Source organism: Lepidochelys kempii, chromosome 10 (assembly GCF_965140265.1).
Source record: "Lepidochelys kempii isolate rLepKem1 chromosome 10, rLepKem1.hap2, whole genome shotgun sequence".
Classification (NCBI taxonomy): Eukaryota; Metazoa; Chordata; order Testudines; family Cheloniidae; genus Lepidochelys; species Lepidochelys kempii.
This window is the reverse complement of record NC_133265.1, coordinates 2,188,067-2,206,725: the sequence shown is the minus strand read 5'-3', so window position 1 is coordinate 2,206,725 and position 18,659 is coordinate 2,188,067. Positions and strand designations below refer to the sequence as shown.

Sequence of the window (18,659 nt, the reverse complement as noted above, 5' to 3'; positions counted from 1 at the left end):
CATTGCCCCAGCGACCCTCCCAGCAGCCCTGCTCCCCCTTGGCTGAGGGCCGCAGTTCTCTCCAGTGCAGTTTCCCTTAGCGCCAGCCCAGGGGGCATGTGTGATGGTGGGCAGGCAGATGGGGGGCTGGCCGGTGGGACACCCCCCCGCCCCCCGCGGGCAGCGACACTCCAGGCCTTGGGATCCAATGAATCAAACTGTATATGATGGAAACCGCTTCAAGCCAGGGGGTGCGGCAGCCCCCCCAGCCCCCTTCCCCGGGACATTGACCGAAGGACCCCACCCAGTGTCCCGCAGGAAACGTCCAGCCCAGCTCCCCATGCTGGGCCCGGCTCCGTTACAACGGGGCTGGACGCGGCTTGGCTCTGGGCTCAGGCCGGCGCCACGGGAAGGGGCAGCCCCGTGTTTGCAAAGATGCCCAGGCCCGGCCCGAGCCTGCCCGGTGCAAGGGGCCCCGGGGCCCTGCAGCCCGGCCCGGGAGCGCCCCCTAGCGGCTCTGAGGGGACGCAGCCCGAGGGAACTTGGTGCTGTTCGGGGGCTGAAAGGAAACTCCCGCAAACTCCGAGGGGTGCACGGCGGAGCCCCGCTCCAGGGGCTTGGGGAAGCACCTGCGCCCCCCGTCCCGTGCCCCCCGTCCCATGCCCCCTACCCCGCGTCACTCCCGTCCCCCGTCCCGTGCCCCCCGTCCCCCGTCCCATGCCCCCCGCCCCGCGTCACTCCCGCCCCCCGTCCCGTGCCCCCCGTCCCCCGTCCCATGCCCCCCGCCCCGCGTCACTCCCGCCCCCCGTCCCGTGCCCCCCGTCCCCCGTCCCATGCCCCCCACCCCGCGTCACTCCCGCCCCCCGTCCCGTGCCCCCCGCCCCGCGTCACTCCCGCCCCGCGTCCCGTGCCCCCCGTCCCCCGTCCCGTGCCCCCCACCCCGCGTCACTCCCGCCCCCCGTCCCGTGCCCCCCGTCCCCCGTCACTCCCGCCCCCCGTCCCATGCCCCCCACCCCGCGTCACTCCCGCCCCCCGTCCCGTGCCCCCCGTCCCCCGTCACTCCCGCCCCATGCCCCCCACCCCGCGTCACTCCCGCCCCCCGTCCCGTGCCTCCCGCCCCCCGTCCCATGCCCCCCACCCCGCGTCACTCCCGCCGCCCGGCAGCCGCTCACATTCGCCCTCGGGCGGGGCCCACAGGTGACTGTCCCCGGCCGAGTCCGGCCCGAGCGCCTCCCCTGCGGGCGGATTGGCTGCCGGCGGGAGCCCCGGGCGGGCGGCTATAAAGGGCGGGCGCGGGCGGCTCCCCGCAGGTGCCAAGCAGGGTCTGGCGGCGAGAGGGTCCCAGCGCGCTGCCCCCGGGAGGAGTCGGACGCTGCCCGGACGCCCCGCATGGCCCTGTGCCCGGCGCCCGAGGCCCGGGTGCGCCTGGTGCTCTTCGGGGCGGCGGGCGTGGGCAAGACGGCGCTGATCCGCCGCTTCCTGCAGGACACGTTCGAGGCGCGGCACCGGCGCACGGTGGAGGAGCTGCACCAGCTGGAGCTGGAGGCGGGCTCCGGGCTGCGCCTCCGCCTGGAGATCCTGGACACGAGCGGCAGCTACAGCTTCCCGGCCATGCGGCGCCTCTGCATCGGCCGCGCCGACGCCTTCGCCCTGGTCTACTCGCTGCAGGAGCCCGACTCCTTCGCCGAGGTGCAGCGGCTGCGGGACGAGATCCTGGAGGCCAAGCGGGGCGCGGTGCCCTTCGTGGTGGTGGGGAACAAGAGCGACCTGGCGCCGGGCGAGCCCGACCCGCGCATCGCCGCCGCGCAGCGGGACTGGGGCTGCCCCTGCCTGGAGGCGTCGGCCAAGCAGGGGCGCAACGTGGTCGGCCTCTTCCAGGAGCTGCTGAGCCAGGTCAACCTGCCCGGGCGGCTCAGCCCGGCCCTGCAGCGCCGCCGGCCCCAGACCTTCTCCAAGGAGCCGCCCCGCCGGAGCGGCAAGAGCCACAGCTGCGCGGTCTGCTAGGGCCCGGCGGGGCTGAGAGCGGACCCCGGGGTGCCGCGGCCGGCGGGCCCCAGAGCCGGGCGGGAGGGGGTCCCCCGGCAGCTGGAGGGAGCGGACCGGAGCTGCCTGCAGGGCGCTCCCGCTCCGCCCGCTGAGAGTGACCCGATTGGGATTGTTCCCCGCCTGCCAGCGGGGGGAGGAGCGGGCTCTGCTCCCCATGTACCCCGCCTCCAGGCGCCGGCTAGAAGAGGGGGGGTCCCCGCCGGCAGCAGCAGGCTCGGGGTGTTCCTGTGCCCCGCGTGCGCCCACGGGCGGCTCTCCAGGGCTGTGCGCTCCGGGCAGGGGGAACCCCAGCCTGGCCGAGCCGGAGAGTTTCGGGAGCAAGGTGTCGGAGCCGAGCAACGAGCCCGGCGACAGTGAGGAGGCTGTGGCTTTCTCTCTCCCTTTTGCTGGGTTCGGAGGGCAAGGGAAGCCTCAAAGGCAGCTCCCTGCCTCCTGTTAGCTTGTCCCGGACCTCTGGGGATGCCGCTCTGGGTCTCCCAATCTCGGCAGCGGTAGGATGAGCGCTCACACCTCCTCTGCCAAAGCCTGCCTTTCTCCATAACCTTCTCGGTCACTGAGGTTACAGGGCTCCTAAAGCCAGAGCTGTAAACGGGCGGGCTCAAAATCCCTTCCCTGCCCCGGCTGCAGCTGCCAGGGGCCTGACCTTGTTCCATGGGGTTTGCTGAGGGCAGCTGAGTTTCTAATATCCGAATAAAGCTGCCCAGCTGCTCCCACTCTTGTCCTGCAGTGAGTCCCACCACCCGCCTCCCTGCATAGGGACAAAGGCACCGCGTCCCCCCTTCCTTGGAGGGGCCTGCTCAGCAGCCCTGTGCTACCAGCTAGGGCGGGGCAGGGCTTCCCGTGTAGCGAAGGAGCTGCTGGGGCTCCTGCGATTTGTTTACACTCACACCTGGTGCTGCAAGCCCGGAGCGGCCGGCCGGGGCTCAAGCCTGGCACAAACTAAGCGCTGCAGCGGGCGGCCCTGGGCGGGAAGCTGCTCCGGCCGCGCGGCCAAAGGACCCCAGGCGATGTGTGACCCTGCGCCGCAGCTCCCCGGGCGCAAGGACGGAACGAAGCCCCCGCGGCCCCTGGCACCTCTTTCTCCAGGGGAGCAGCCAGAGCCGCCTAGAAATGGAGCCAGCTGGGGGGGTGTGTGAAAAGGTGAAGGGGGGCAGGGGGTGTATTGCAGAGCGCGGCCCCCGCCAAAACACGGCTCCAGGAATGACGCTGTCAGGGGACCCAGACATGTGTTAAGCTACTTGTTTCTTTGCGTTCCGTGACCACTCTAGCTGCCTGTAATAAATCACTGTGTGGACAAGTCCCTGTCTCTAAGTGCCTTGGCCCTGACCGCTGTGTCGCCGGCTGCCGTGGGCAGAGCCCTGTCCGCACGGGCCGCGGAGCGCGGTTCTCTAGCTCCCTGCTTCCCGGCCTCTTCGTGCGCAGTAGCCGCTGCTCCCTCCCCTGGGAATATGGAGCCTGAGCAAGCGAATTTACGGTCACCTCAGTCTTACTGGAAAGAATGTTTGCGGGCTTTAACTTGCACAGCTGAAGACTTAGACTTGCCCCTTTTAATGAATTTACTGGAGTTATTTAAATGTGAATTCAATCCATTTGAATAACATTTGGGTCTTGGGCGCTAACTTGTCAAATAACAAACAGGCAATTAATAGACGTTGCTGCACCATGTCAGACTATTTCATCCTTCAACAGCAGCCAATACCTCATACTTTAAAGAACGGGGGTTGGGGGACTCTGCATGCCAAGTTCCTCTGTGAATAATTTGTTGAAGTCACATCTACTAAGACTCTGCAATAAGGCCAGTTTCACAGGGGCCAGCTCAAAATCCCTTCCCTGCCCAGGCCGCAGCTGTGGCTGTGCGGACAGCTAAACACCCGACTGCAGCTTGAGGTGCCTAGAGAAGCGGTTGCTCGCCCTGCAAGATTCCTCCTGTGTTTGTTTCAAAGCCTTACCATAGGCTGTGGGGCGGTGGTAAACAGATGATGATGATCAACAAAAGTACCCAACCTCAATCTACTTGAAGCCAGGGCTGAGCTGTGGAACAGTCAATTTCCAGCAGGCCCTAGGCCACATTAGTTAAATGGCTATTTACCAAGGTAGCATTTCATTAGGGGGTGTTTTTTTTTTTTTTATCCACAGTTAGAATCTCCCTTTGAATTGTCCTCACTCTTAGAATTTCCTCCCGTGTAGGGGGCTTTTCGAGGGTCCCTAAGTAGCAAGGTATTGATAAGCTCAGTAGGCAAAGGGAAATAATAAAAGTTAAGAAAACTATTGGCTGAGAGATGTCTGTTCCCCAGTAAGGCCTGAAATGCTGGAGGAGCCTATGACAAAAAAGAGAAACCAAGTCCTGTAGCTCAGGAAAGCTCATGCTCAAATAAATGGGTCAGTCTCTAAGGTGCCCCAAGTCCTCCTTTTCTTTTTGCAAGTCCTCCTAGTGAGGTGTGTGCCGCAAGAGTGGCTCACTGAGAGGGCTCCTACTCTGCAGGAAGCACATCCTCAGTGAGCCCACAGCCTGTGACTGGCTCCTGTAACCCACCAGAAGGAAGCTGAGAAAGTTCAACGGGGGAAGGGAAGGCTGATCTCATAGCTTTGCATGTGGGAGGGGGTGCCTGGGGCTAGAGCTGCACATGGGGGGTGGCTGGATCACATGTGGGAGGGGGTGTCTGGGGCTAGAGCTGCGGGTGGGGGGGTGGCTGGATCACGTGGGGGGGTGGGGGGGTGGCTGGATCACATGTGGGAGGGGGTGTCTGGGGCTAGAGCTGCGGGTGGGGGGGTGGCTGGATCACGTGGGGGGGGTGGGGGGGTGGCTGGATCACATGTGGGAGGGGGTGCCTGGGGCTAGAGCTGCACATGGGGGGTGGCTGGATCACATGTGGGAGGGGGTGTCTGGGGCTAGAGCTGCGGGTGGGGGGGTGGCTGGATCACGTGGGGGGGTGGGGGGGTGGCTGGATCACGTGGGGGGTGGGGGGGTGGCTGGATCACATGTGGGAGGGGGTGTCTGGGGCTAGAGCTGCACGTGGGGGGTGGCTGGATCACATGTGGGAGGGGGTGTCTGGGGCTAGAGCTGCGGGTGGGGGGGTGGCTGGATCACATGTGGGAGGGGGTGTCTGGGGCTAGAGCTGCACGTGGGGGGGGGCGGCTGGATCACATGTCGGGGGAGAGCGGCTGGGCCTAGAGCTGCACGTCTGGGGGGCGGTGGCTGGAGCACGGCTGGGGGGCAGGAGAGCTGCTTCCCGCGGGGGCGACGCCGCGGGGCGAGACCCTGCGTCCTGGAAGCGGCTCGCGGCGCCCGGGCGCGCCTGTCCCTTTAAACCGGGCGGGAGGGGGCGTTCCCATGGTGCCTAGCGGCGGGCGGCTTGGATTTTAAATCCTAGCAGCCAATGGGGAGCGCGCTGGGGGCTGGTAACGCTCCGGCTGGAGGTTTGAAATTGTTACAGTGTCGGGGCGGCGGCGGCGGCGAGAGCGGGGCCCGGAGCCGGCGGGGCGCGGAGCGGGGCGAGGTCGGCGCAGGGCCGGGCCGGGCAGCAGCCGCGCGGGGAGCCGGGCAGGGTTCGGGGAGCCGCGGGCAGGGGCAGGATCATGAGCGCGGTGGCCGGGAAGGGGGCGAAGCCGCCGGGCGCGGCGGAGCCCGGGAAGGCGGCCGGGGCCGGGGCCGGGGCGGCGGCCAAGGAGATCCCCAAGGTGCTGGTGGATCCCCGCACCCGCCGGAGCTACATGCGCGGCCGCTTCCTGGGCAAGGGCGGCTTCGCCAAGTGCTACGAGATCACGGAGCTGCAGAGCCAGGAGGTGTTCGCGGGCAAGATCGTGCCCAAGTCGCTGCTGGTGAAGCCGCACCAGAAGGAGAAGATGTCCATGGAGATCTCCATCCACCGCAGCCTGGCGCACCGCCACGTGGTCGGCTTCCAGGGCTTCTTCGAGGACGGCGACTTCGTCTTCGTGGTGCTGGAGCTCTGCCGCCGGAGGGTGAGGGGGCGGCGGGGGGCGCGCTCGGGGGGCGAGCCCCGACTCCGCCAGCGCGCCGCCGGGTCCGGCCCGCGCCCGGGGCGGAGAGAGACGGCGGCTCTCGGGGCCGCTGCAGGTCCCTGGGCCCCGGCTGGCCCGGATGCCCGCTGTTCCCATGGGCCGGGCCGAGGGGCCCGGGAAGGGGGCGGGCGGCCGGGCCGAGGGGCCCGGGAAGGGGGCGGGCGGCCGGGCCGAGGGGCCGGGCCGGCCCGGGGCTGGGGAAGGGGGCGGGCGGCCGGGCCGAGGGGCCGGGGCCCGGTTCCACGCGGGATGCGGGCGGCGCCCGGCCGGAACTCTGAACCTGTCTCCGCGTTCCACCCTGTCTGAGCGTTCCAAGCCCTTAAAGGGCCAGTAGCCCTGAGCAGCAAGGCGCGGGGACCCTCCTAAACCTTCCCATGGCACCTCTCCCCTCAGTGGCGCGAGGGCGGGGTGATGCCCGCGGGGGCAGAGTCCCCAGCCCAGGCACCGGGGGAGAAGGGTGAGGGAGGCAGGATGGGTTGGGCCTGCCCCGGGGGCTGGATAAGCGGCTGGGAGGATACCTGGTTTTCAGGAGGGTGGGTTGGGATCTCTCACCTGGGACACAAATGGGATGGAATTGGGGGGGGGGGGAGAGAACAACTGGCTCTCGGCTGGGGGGTGCTCATGATCCTGCCTCTCTCCTGGCCCCCAGTCCCTGTTGGAGCTGCATAAGCGGAGGAAAGCATTGACAGAGCCCGAAGCTCGGTACTATCTGCGGCAAACAATCCTGGGCTGCCAGTATCTGCATGGCAACCGGGTCATCCACAGGGACCTCAAGCTGGGCAACCTCTTCCTCAACGATGACATGGAGGTGAAAATAGGTATGGACACCTGCAGGGCACTTCCCTATCCACTTGTCTGCGCAGGGGAGAAGCATGTCCAGGAATCTGTCAGCCCAGGGAGCCTTTCTCTTCCTCTCTTGCTGCAAAGAGCCCTTGGGACATTCTCCCTTGAGCGCTGGCTCGTTTGTAGAAAGGACAGCAGAGAGAGCAGTAGCTTCTGCTGCCACAAAACCATAGGATAGCTTCTTAACTCCCCTGTCAGAATTCTTCCCCCTTTCTGAGCGGGCTACCCTGAAACCAGCCTCTCAGGCCGTTTAAGACTCAGTATTTGGAGGATGTTGCCTATAATTCTGCCAGTTGTGGCTCAGCAGCAAGGTCTGTGATCACTGAATGTCCACAAGGTACCACCTGAGAACTGCTGGTCTTCCTGGTGCATAACCCCGACTGACACCAACATTCTTTCAAGGTGACTTTGGCTTGGCAACCAAAGTAGAATATGATGGTGAGCGTAAGAAGACCCTGTGTGGGACGCCAAACTATATAGCTCCTGAAGTGCTGGGCAAGAAGGGACACAGCTTTGAAGTGGACATTTGGTCCATCGGCTGCATTATGTAAGTTTTTTATGACGCATCTTGAGTTTTTGTTTGTGTGCCCTTAAACTTGGGCCTTCAGCATGTAATGGGCTTAAGGCTGCTGAGATGAGCCAGCTCAGTCAACTAGACCGTGATCGGTTCCTGGTTTCAAGTTACTCTTAGATTGTAAGGAGCCTTTTTCTTAAAGGAGACGCTATGAAACAAACATGACCAATTCCAAGCCAGGACCTGCTTAAGTGCAGACTAAGGGCCTGTCAATGCACCAATGGCCCTGCTATGGCATTGCAGCTGAGCCACTGTGGTGTTACAGGGCAGATGCTTTCTACATTGGCTGAAGGGTTTTTCCGTCAATGGAGTTAATCCACCTCTCGGAGGAGAGGTGAATTAGCTACATCTGTGGAAGAAGTCTTCCATTGACCTAGCTGTGTCTAAACCACAGCACTGGGGCATGACAGTTTTCACAGCCCTGAGCGACGTAGCTAGGTTGATCAGATTTTTACCCGTAGACCGGGCCTGAGACACTAACTGGCCTGAGACCCAGCTGTGTGCTGTTCTCTAGCTATAATGCTGCTAACACGGTTCAAATCTCTGTCCGGACTGGGTCTTAAATGTTACAGTTTAAATTAATGGTTTGAAAATTAGGCTGCCCTAGTAGGACTACTCCCATAAAGGCAGTAATCAAGGGGTGGAGATGGTAATGATTCTCTGCTTCCTTCATGGCTCGTTTGCTTTGTGACGGGGGCTTGACTCCCTCCAGAAAATTCCTCAGATCAGACTATCACTGTGATTTTTCTGCTTAACTTGACCTGCCAGCTGTTGTGTGCGCACCCGGCCCTATGTGCACCCACTGGCATTTGCAGGCTAACTTCCTGTTATAGGGCAGGTTATTTTGAAGCTTCTCTCTTTAAAGTCCCAAGTGCCACCTACTAGCTGGAACTCCCTCCAGAGGGTGCCAAGTTCCAATCTCCTCCCTTAGGGAGCAGGGAACTGGAAACTGAACTGGCATTTCAGTTACAATTATCTGCTGCCCTTCATCTCCTGGGTGTGTGGTGATTCTCCCCCACTGCGAAAGACACCTCATGGGGGAAATCTTGCAGTCTCCTCCTTGTGACGGGCTTTTATATATCTTAAATATGCAGGTACACTCTCCTGGTAGGGAAGCCACCCTTTGAAACCTCTTGTCTAAAAGAAACATACATCCGAATTAAGAAGAATGAGTATAACATCCCCAAGGTACGGAGCCTGCTGCAGAGGGGAGGGTTCGTCCTCCTGGTCGATCTTTGTCACCTTTGTGAAAGAGCTGATATCCTGTGCAGAAGCCAAATTGCTTCTCTGGTGCCTGCTCATAACCATGGAAATGGCTTCCAGCATCCTGAGTACAGATGAGGAGACACCAAACAAAGATCTACATTTGTGTTAAGCCTTTCTAGGCTTAATGCAGGGAGTGTTAACTTGAAAGGCCAACTCCCAGGGGAAGGGAGGGGGGAGCTAGCCCCCCAAACTGGCACAGAGATGCATTACAATATTCTGTTGGGTGATATCATGGGCACATAAGGGATTCCAACTCCCTTCCTACCATTGGACTCCTTCTCCTTTGTGGCTGGACTCAGAATTTGAACTGGTCTGGGTATCAAACCCATCCCTGCTGCTGCCTGTCAGAACCTTCCGCAATCACCAATTGTACTTGCACTGTAAGCTTTCACCCTGAAATAGCCATCTAGAACTCTAATCCTCCGCAGCTCCTCCAGACTTAAGTCCTGATCTCCCAACCATGCATGACCTCTGCTTGGAGCAGGAAAGCCTCACTAGTTGTGGGGCTGACCTATCCATTGTGCACACCAGTGCTAGGTCGTGCTTATCTCCTGGCCTTCACTCATGAACCCTGCCTATCCCCTCTTTCAGCACATCAACCCCGTAGCTGCTAATCTCATCCAGAAGATGCTGAGATCTGACCCTGCCACCCGCCCTACTATTGACGAACTGTTGAATGATGAGTTCTTCACATCAGGTTACATCCCCACCCGGTTGCCCACCACCTGTCTAACCATCCCGCCTAGGTTTTCAATTGCCCCCAGTGGATTTGACCCGAGTGGACGGAAACCTCTTACCACTCTCAACAAAGGTAAGATGTGGGGAGGGGGCGGGATGTAGGTTTTAACAGTGTCTGGCAATTACAAGAGAGCCCTGGGTTATAGTGGGGAGGGGGAGAAGGCTGCTGTTGAGAGTAAATTACAGATGAAAACCCTGCTTGGCCCTTGAATCATAGAATATCAGGGTTGGAAGGGACCTCAGGAGGTCATCTAGTCCAACCCCCTGCTCAAAGCAGGACCAATCCCCAATTAAATCATCCCAGCCATGGCTTTGTCAAGCCTGACCTTAAAAACTTCTAAGGAAGGAGATTCTACCACCTCCCTAGGTAACGCATTCCAGTGTTTCACCACCCTCTTAGTGAAAAAGTTTTTCCTAATATCCAACCTAAACCTCCCCCACTGCAACTTGAGACCATTACTCCTTGTCCTGTCCTCTTCTACCACTGAGAATAGTCTAGAACCATCCTCTCTGGAACCACCTCTCAGGTAGTTGAAAGCAGCTATCAAATCCCCCCTCATTCTTCTCTTCTGCAGACTAAACAATCCCAGTTCCCTCAGTCTCTCCTCATAAGTCATGTGTTCCAGACCCCTAATCATTTTTCTTGCCCTTCACTGGACTCTCTCCAATTTATCCACATCCTTCTTGTAGTGTGGGGCCCAAAACTGGACACAGTACTCCAGATGAGGCCTCACCAATGTCGAATAGAGGGGAAAGATCACGTCCCTCGATCTGCTCGCTGTGCCCCTACTTATACATCCCAAAATGCCATTGGCCTTCTTGGCAACAAGGGCACACTGCTGACTCATATCCAGCTTCTCGTCCACTGTCACCCCTAGGTCCTTTTCCGCAGAACTGCTGCCTAGCCATTCGGTCCCTAGTCTGTAGCTGTGCATTGGGTTCTTCCGTCCTAAGTGCAGGGTCCTGCACTTATCCTTATTGTACCTCATCAGATTTCTTTTGGCCCAATCTTCCAATTTGTCTAGGTCCCTCTGTATCCTATCCCTGCCCTCCAGCGTATCTACCACTCCTCCCAGTTTAGTATCATCCGCAAATTTGCTGAGAGTGCAATCCACACCATCCTCCAGATCATTTATGAAGATATTGAACAAAACCGGCCCCAGGACCGACCCCTGGGGCACTCCACTTGATACCGGCTACCAACTAGACATGGAGCCATTGATCACTACCCGTTGAGCCCGACAATCTAGCCAACTTTCTACCCACCTTATAGTGCATTCATCCAGCCCGTACTTTAACTTGCTGACAAGAATCCTGTGGGAGACCATATCAAAAGCTTTGCTAAAGTCAAGAAACAATACATCCACTGCTTTCCCTTCATCCACAGAACCAGTAATCTCATCATAGAAGGCGATTAGATTAGTCAGGCATGACCTTCCCTTGGTGAATCCATGCTGACTGTTCCTGATCACTGTCCTCTCATGTAAGTGCTTCAGGATTGATTCTTTGAGGACCTGCTCCATGATTTTTCCGGGGACTGAGGTGAGGCTGACTGGCCTGTAGTTCCCAGGATCCTCCTTCTTCCCTTTTTTAAAGATGGGCACTACATTAGCCTTTTTCCAGTCATCCGGGACTTCCCCCATTCGCCACGAATTTTCAAAGATAATGGCCAATGGCTCTGCAATCACAGCCGCCAATTCCTTCAGCACTCTCGGATGCAACTCGTCCGGCCCCATGGACTTGTGCACGTCCAGCTTTTCTAAATAGTCCCTAAGCACCTCTTTCTCCACAGAGGGCTGGCCATCTTCTCCCCGTGTTGTGATGTCCAGCGCAGCAGTCTGGGAGCTGACCTTGTTAGTGAAGACAGAGGCAAAAAAAGCATGGAGTACATTAGCTTTTTCCACATCCTCTGTCAGTAGGTTGCCTCCCTCATTCAGTAAGGGGCCCACGCTTTCCTTGGCTTTCTTCTTGTTGCCAACCCTTCTTGTTACTCTTGACATCTCTTGCTAGCTGCAGCTCCAGGTGTGATTTGGCCCTCCTGATTTCATTCCTACATGCCCGAGCAATATTTTTATACTCTTCCCTGGTCATATGTCCAACCTTCCACTTCTTGTGAGCTTCTTTTTTATGTTTAAGATCCGCTAGGATTTCACCATTAAGCCAAGCTGGTTGCCTGCCATATTTACTATTCTTTCGACTCATCGGGATGGTTTGTCCCTATAACCTCAACAGGGATTCCTTGAAATACAGCCAGCTCTCCTGGACTCCTTTCCCCTTCATGTTAGTCCCCCAGGGGATCCTACCCATCCGTTCCCTGAGGGAGTCGAAGTCTGCTTTCCTGAAGTCCAGGGTCCGTATCCTGCTGCTTACCCTTGGTGACATACGGTTATGCCTAGTGAGCTCATGTGGGGATGTTTGTCCTGGAAATCCAGCACTGTCCCTTGCAGGAGCAGTCACTGCTTTTCTGACAGATCCCCCCACAGCATGGAGAGAGGGTTATCTTAAACATACTGCGAATGGAGCATCCTGGTCCCAGGACACGTCAGGCCTCATGTTCCTCGCCCTCCCTGCTTCTCTGTAGTGCTCTGGCTCTGGGCAGGGCCATGCTTGAGTGAGGATGGGAGCTCGCTGCTCTTCTAGCCTCACTGGGGCAGCCACTGCAGAACTGGATCCTCTTCCTCCCATTTGGCAATAACTTGGGAATGCCCGATCCAAGCTCAGGCCTTAGGCCAGTTTAATTTGCCAGGTGTCCTGCTACCACACAGGAGGCTCATGGCCTAAGGGAAGATGGTGTCCCCTGGCAGCACTTAACTCCATTCTCTTCCTTCCTGCCCCTGCCCATTAGAGGGAGTGACTAGTATCCCAAGCAGGGTAAGACCATCTCCCATGAGGCATGGACGCTGACAAGGTCGTCAGCGTTAATTGCAGTAATCCTGCTCTAATGGAGCAGGCGGCTCATCAACAGGATGAGGCTGGCAGAACTTCTGCTCATTGCAGAGATGGGTGTCTCTGCTTCCAGCCCTATGGGCCGAGTCATGCAAACTGCTGCAGCTTGGTGTGAAGGTAAATCTAACTTCTCCTGAAACTCTGCCAGCTTTAGCCTTCATGCTACTAATACAGCTGTCGCCCTGCTCTTCTCCTCCGGCTCAGGCCTGGACAGCCCTGCCTTGGATAAAACCCATGAAAAGGAAGACGAAGCAGCACTGCGGGAGCTGGGAGAGCCTGTCGACTGCCACCTAGCGGACATGTTACAGCAGCTGAGCGTGGCCAACGCAGCAAAACCCTCTGAGAGGGCAGTCGTGAGACAAGGTGAGCCACGGGGACGGGCTGCCACACACCAGGATCCCTGCACAGGATCGGATGTGCTGCTTTTTGACCTCCGAGCCTCCATGTGCTACGAGGTGCTTGGATTAAAAACTTCAAAGCAGAGGGTTGGCGGAGGAGCTCCTCGCCCTGCCCCTGGCTCCCCCTTACACCCAGCAAGTCAGCTGAGGGTTTCACATGTTGCTTTACAAATGCTATTTAACAAACCCCATTTCTGTTGCAGAGGAGGCTGAAGATCCTGCCTGCATACCCATCTTCTGGGTTAGCAAATGGGTGGACTACTCGGACAAGTACGGATTAGGTAGGGAGCGTCTTGGCATTGTCAGCTGCCGAGTTCACTTCAGCCGCTTCCCCCAGCTTCCCAGGGGAGGGTGAGATCCAAGGGCCCAGGCTGCAAATCGTCCATCTGATGTAGCTGGTTCTTTAACTGACTAACAGGGTGTATGTGCAGTGCCTCAGATGTCACCGTCCGTGAGAGCAGCACAAAATACTCAGCTGATCAAAGGAATCATTAACATCCTGCGCCAACCCCTTACAGTCTAAAGAGCATAGGATTTCAGATCCGCATCCGGGCAGGCACTGAACACTGTATGCCCCAGCGAACACCTGGTGGGGTGGGGTGCGGGGCCTGGTGTGAAGGTGCTGACCAGTGAGGCCAGCTGAGAGAGCACTGGCATTCTGAGGTGGGCAGTACAATGGAGAGGGAAGCTCACTGTGCATTCATTTGTTACACGACTAACCCTGCAGGGGACGTTTCCCCACATAGTCCTTCGAAAACAGGAGCTCTGGACCAGTGGTTCTCAATCAGGGGTACGCAAAGGTTTTCCAAGGGGTACATCAACTCCTCTAAATATGTAGCCTGTTGTAAAACTAGGCAAATAAAAAGCACTAGCAAAGTCAGGACAAACTAATGTCATACGGCCTTGTTTCTACTATTCTATATGCTAGACACAGACACGCAAGTTACAATATTGATATTCCAATTGATTGATAATTGTATGGTAAAACTGAGTCCACAAGGTTTCCGTAACACGGTGCTGAGACACTTTCCTATTCTTATGTCTGATTTTTGTAAGCAATTAGTTTTAAAGTGAGATGAAACTTGGGGTACACAAGACCAATCAGACTCCTGAAAGGGGTGCAGTCTGGAAAGGTTGAGAGGCACTGCTCAAGACACTTAGTGGCACCATGGTCAGCCAGAGTGGGAGCCTTCTGCGAAGGCGCTCTTGCAGCTTATAGTATCCCAAGCCTGGAGACCTTCAGTGTTCGGAGATCTAATGCATTCCCTTCTCTAACCAGGCTACCAGCTGTGCGATAACAGCGTTGGGGTTCTCTTCAATGACTCCACCCGTCTCATTATGTACAACGATGGGGACAGCCTACAGTACATTGAGCAAAACAGCACGGAGTCCTACTTCACTGTGAGATCCTACCCCTCTACGTTGACTAAGAAGGTCAGTCACTCTGGAGATGCAAATTTAACAGCAGCTAGGAGCTACTGTCTATTAACTGTGTCCTCCTCCTTTCCCTGTTCCCCGGCCAAACTGGGTCTGAACTGGAAACCTACCTGGGCTGTGAAGGGCTAGCTAAGCAGACCAAGCACAATCCACATATCTAGGGTCTGGCTAAAGAGGCTAAGTCTTTGCTTCCCCCCCAAAAAAGAGCGCTGGCAGCAGTTCAGGTTCAGTTTCCACTTTGTAAAAAAACCCAGTGCGAATGCAGTTTCACCGAAATATTAACAATAGTTCTCTGCAATGCCGAGAACAACCTGGACTAAAAAATAAACCCATGAAGTGAGGCCAGGTAGAACAACCAATCTAGGTTCCTTGTCCAAGTACACTGTTCTGGTTTGTTCACATCTTACAATAACCTGGCAATCTTACAATAACCAGTTGGGCCATGCAGCTATGGAAGCAGACACTGCCTTAGAAGTATGATCTTCCCCACACAGCCCAGCTCATCCTGCTAACCCATGTAGCTGTCTCTGTAGATAACACTACTGAAATACTTCCGGAATTACATGAGTGAGCACCTGCTAAAGGCTGGAGCCAACATCACGCCCCGGGAGGGGGATGAGCTGGCACGCCTCCCCTACCTCCGCACCTGGTTCCGGACTCGCAGTGCCATCATCCTGCACCTGAGCAACGGCACTGTGCAGATCAACTTCTTCCAGGTGAGACAGCTGCTTGTGTGGTAGCAGGAGCAAAACCTCCAGTGTCAGCAGCTCACCAACCACTTTGGGGGCCATCGTAACACGCAGAAAGATGGTGCTATAAGATGGTCACAATTTAGGCCAGATTTCAGAGCAGCTGACCCAGGACAGGAAGGCCTCTTAGTCCATTTTCCCAGTATCTGAGCCAGCCAGACTCCCTGGCATTGCTCACTAATCAAGGCTATTGTGCCTTATTAATCCTTAGTGCTGCTGTTTGCCCTGTAGCCTGTGCAGATCTGGCTGGCCATGTGGTGCTGGCTACCTTTGTTGTCACTTGCTGAAATCCTTTTAAAAGAACGAAATGCAGTCGGTGCTTTCCTGGTCCTGCTTCTCCACGGCAGCAGAGACAGGCGAGGTGATTCCAGCTGGGGTGCACGTGGGATGCTCACCTAGGATAGTCTGAGGACCCCTGTGGCTAGCTGTGAACCAGTGGGCTCAGCCTGCCAAGGGACCTCTCAAGCTCTATGCATTCTCTCTGCAGGACCACACTAAAATCATCCTATGCCCCTTGATGGCGGCAGTCACGTACATCGATGAGAAACGGGACTTCCGCACGTACAAGCTGAGCCTGATAGAGGAGCATGGCTGCTGCAAGGAGTTGGCCAGCCGGCTACGCTACGCCCGCACCATGGTGGAGAAGCTGCTCAGCTCCAAGTCTGGCTCTGCCCGTGTGAAGCCCTCTGCTTAGAACCCGGCTGTAATGGACTCAGTGTCTGTGCCAAACTGTTACAGCCTCGGACAGAGGGGCCTCTGCAACACCCTCCTGTCAAACTGTTACCTCCCACCAGCTGGGCCACCTCTCTGCTGCCACGTGCTGTCAGCTGCATGGGGGCCACAGAAGGGGCCACTGCTGAGGAACTAGTGCATCTTTATGCCATGGCCAGACTGGCCCCTCAGCACCCTTTAGGAAGTTGATTTTATTGAATATCTAGTTTTTCTAACTGTCAAATCCCCTCCCCCAGCCCCTGAGTTGTTTCCACAGCCTTGACACAGCCTCCTGTGGAGATCAGAGCATGGGCGGGGCAGCGTTCTGTAAGTTATTTGTATGTTTGTGATGCTCTGGGGCTCCCTTCCTCCTCCTGTAGTGCCTGTAATATATTTAATGTGCTCACATGCTGAGTCTGAGCAATCAGCCTTTTAATATTGAAACTAATCTGCACCAAATTAAACTCTTGTATATTACATAACTTGATTAAAGATTGGTCTCTGCAGTCCCCTCCCTCCCGGCATCTCTCTGGGTCCCACCTAGTCTGCAGGGGCCCCACTCTGGGTGAAGGGCTTTGCCTGGCCCATGGTGGAGACCCTATTAAGTATGAGGCAGAAGGAAGTCTTCCCACTCTGCTGTGTTCCCTCTCTAACATGAGAGGTAGGGCGGACTCGCCTGCACATGGTCTGTTCATGCTGCCCCTAAGGAATCCCCTGTTCTTCCAGCTGGCTGCTGTATAATTCTGTGATGTGCTCTCCCTACAGCTCCTGGAGCCTTCTAGCCTGCAGTGCCCAGCCAGCCTGCACGCACGCCTGCCTGCTCAGAGCAAAGCTATTAAAGGGCTGTCTGCCTTCCTTCCCCCTTCAGGGGGACTACCCCAGCATGCTGCAGCAATTCTGGGGGGTTAATACAAGCACCCTGCAGTATGTGAAAGTAGGACCAAGAAGGCCAATGGCCTTTTGGGCTGTATAAGTAGGGGCATTGCCAGCAGATGGAGGGACGTGATCGTTCCCCTCTATTCTACATTGGTGAGGCCTCAGCTGGAGTACCGTGTCCCGTTTTGGGCCCCATGCTACAAGAAGGATGTGGAAAAATTTGAAAGAGTCCAGCGGAGGGCAACAAAAATGATGAGGGGACTGGAACACATGAGTTATGAGGAGAGGCTGAGGGAACTGGGGATGTTTAGTCTATAGAAGAGAAGAATGAGGGGGGATTTGATAGCTGCTTTCAACTACCTGAAAGGGGGTTCCAAAGAGGATGGTTCTAGACTGTTCTCAGTGGTAGAGGACAGGACAAGGAGTAATGGTCTCAAGTTGCAGTGGGGGAGGTTTAGGTTGGATATTAGGAAAAACTTTTTCACTAGGAGGTGGTGAAACACTGGAATGCGTTACCTAGGGAAGTGGTGGAATCTCCTTTCTTAGGGGTTTTTAAGGTCAGGCTTGACAAAGCCCTGGCTGGGATGATTTAGTTGGGGATTGGTCCAAGTTTGAGCAGGGGGTTGGACTAGATGACCTCCTGAGGTCCCTTCCAACCCTGATATTCTATGACCAGGCTGCACAGTTTGTTTGTGAGCAGGCCTATAAGTGAGGTAGTTCTCACCCTCTAGCCACCATGGTGGCCATTGTGTTGCTGGTGTCCCCAGGAAGAACAGGAAAAGGCCACCTCACCTCTTGTGGCTGCTTTGCAGGGTGAGTGTCCCAGTGTAAGAGACTATGATCTGTCCCCTCCTCCCTCAGTGGGTTTCAGGGAAGGAACTGAGGTGATGGGGCTCTCCCAGCCTTGCATCCCCTTGGCTTGGACTCATGCTGTGGGCTACAGGTACAGCAAAGCTTCCAGAAGCTCCACAACTCAGCTGTAGGACTAGGCCCTGATACCTCTCAAAGAACTAACCATTCCCTGCCGGTCACAGGTCCCCCAGAAACACTGCCCAGCTGGGTGCTCTGAGTCGGTAACAACTGCAGGGAGGGTTTTGATCTTCCCCCATTAAGATGCAGTATTGGGCTCTGTGGGGGGGAAAGGGCTGCACCTCAGCAGGGAGCCCCTCTGCCCATTTGGGGCCAACCTGAGTAATAGTTCCCCTGCATATGGGGGGAGAGGGGAAGAGAATGACAAGTTTTGTCTCTTTCTTACCTAACTCTGCTGTTCAGGGGTGAGGTCTGTACCCTGCTTTAGGATGAAGGCTCAGCCCTGAAGAGCCTGTGTAGGACAGTGTCCTCACTAGGAGGTGCCCCCCCCGCTATCTCCACAGAAGAGATGGGGGAGTTCTGCCCAGAGGGAATCTGAGCTTGCCCAGAGGGAATCTGAGCTTGCCCTGAAAACAGGAGCAGTCAGGCTGCCTTGTCCCAGGGAGAATGTTTTGAGGGGCTGAGCAGAAGCCCCCTTATCTAGTCCCAAACCTCTTACCACCAGTGCTACTGCTTCCTTGCTATCAACACCTAGAGCTGGTCAAAGGATGTCCTGTCACAACAGGTTTTGATGGCAAACAGAGCATTCAATTCAATGCCAAGATAGTGGTGACAAGTGGCTGTTTTCTCTGGGAAGTTTTGGATTTCTCAGAAAAGAGAGAGATCTGAAAAAGGACATTTCAATTTGGAAATGGTGCCTTGTTCCTCTGTATGGGCTGAGCTCCCTGGCCTGACTACATCACCCATGATGCACTGCCTCCCCCTCCCAGAACAGAGACCGTGGTGGATTTTGAGAGATGCAGTCCAACCAGGCAGACATCTCCAAAGGAGAATAGGAATCTGATGCACCATAGTGATGCTTCCAAGGCTGCAGCTTTTGCCCAAAATTGTTCAATATTCAAACTTTCTGCCAAAACTATCACAATTTCCAGAGCAGACTCTTCCCCCCCCCCCACACACACACTTTTGATCATCTGGTCAATCACTCAAGAGGACAATAGCTACTTGGTTCAGACCCTGGTCTCAAATACCCTTACAAGGCAGTCC

General features: G+C 56.9%; 2 protein-coding genes across 2 annotated transcripts; both read left to right on the top strand.

The window, feature by feature from the left end:
* Positions 1-1,248: 1,248 nt before the first annotated feature.
* LOC140918045 (ras-related protein Rap-2c-like) lies at positions 1,249-3,323 on the top strand. Its single transcript, XM_073361627.1, has one exon. It carries the CDS (start codon positions 1,369-1,371, stop codon positions 1,981-1,983), a length of 615 nt encoding a protein of 204 aa, XP_073217728.1. The 5' UTR covers positions 1,249-1,368; the 3' UTR covers positions 1,984-3,323.
* Positions 3,324-5,348: 2,025 nt separating this feature from the next.
* On the top strand, positions 5,349-16,167 carry PLK1 (polo like kinase 1). Its single transcript, XM_073361626.1, has 10 exons — positions 5,349-5,985; positions 6,695-6,863; positions 7,291-7,435; positions 8,557-8,650; positions 9,320-9,539; positions 12,617-12,775; positions 13,014-13,091; positions 14,090-14,244; positions 14,781-14,963; positions 15,484-16,167. The coding sequence occupies exons 1-10, from the start codon at positions 5,602-5,604 to the stop codon at positions 15,688-15,690; spliced, it is 1,794 nt and encodes a 597-aa protein (XP_073217727.1). The 5' UTR covers positions 5,349-5,601; the 3' UTR covers positions 15,691-16,167.
* Positions 16,168-18,659: the final 2,492 nt, after the last annotated feature.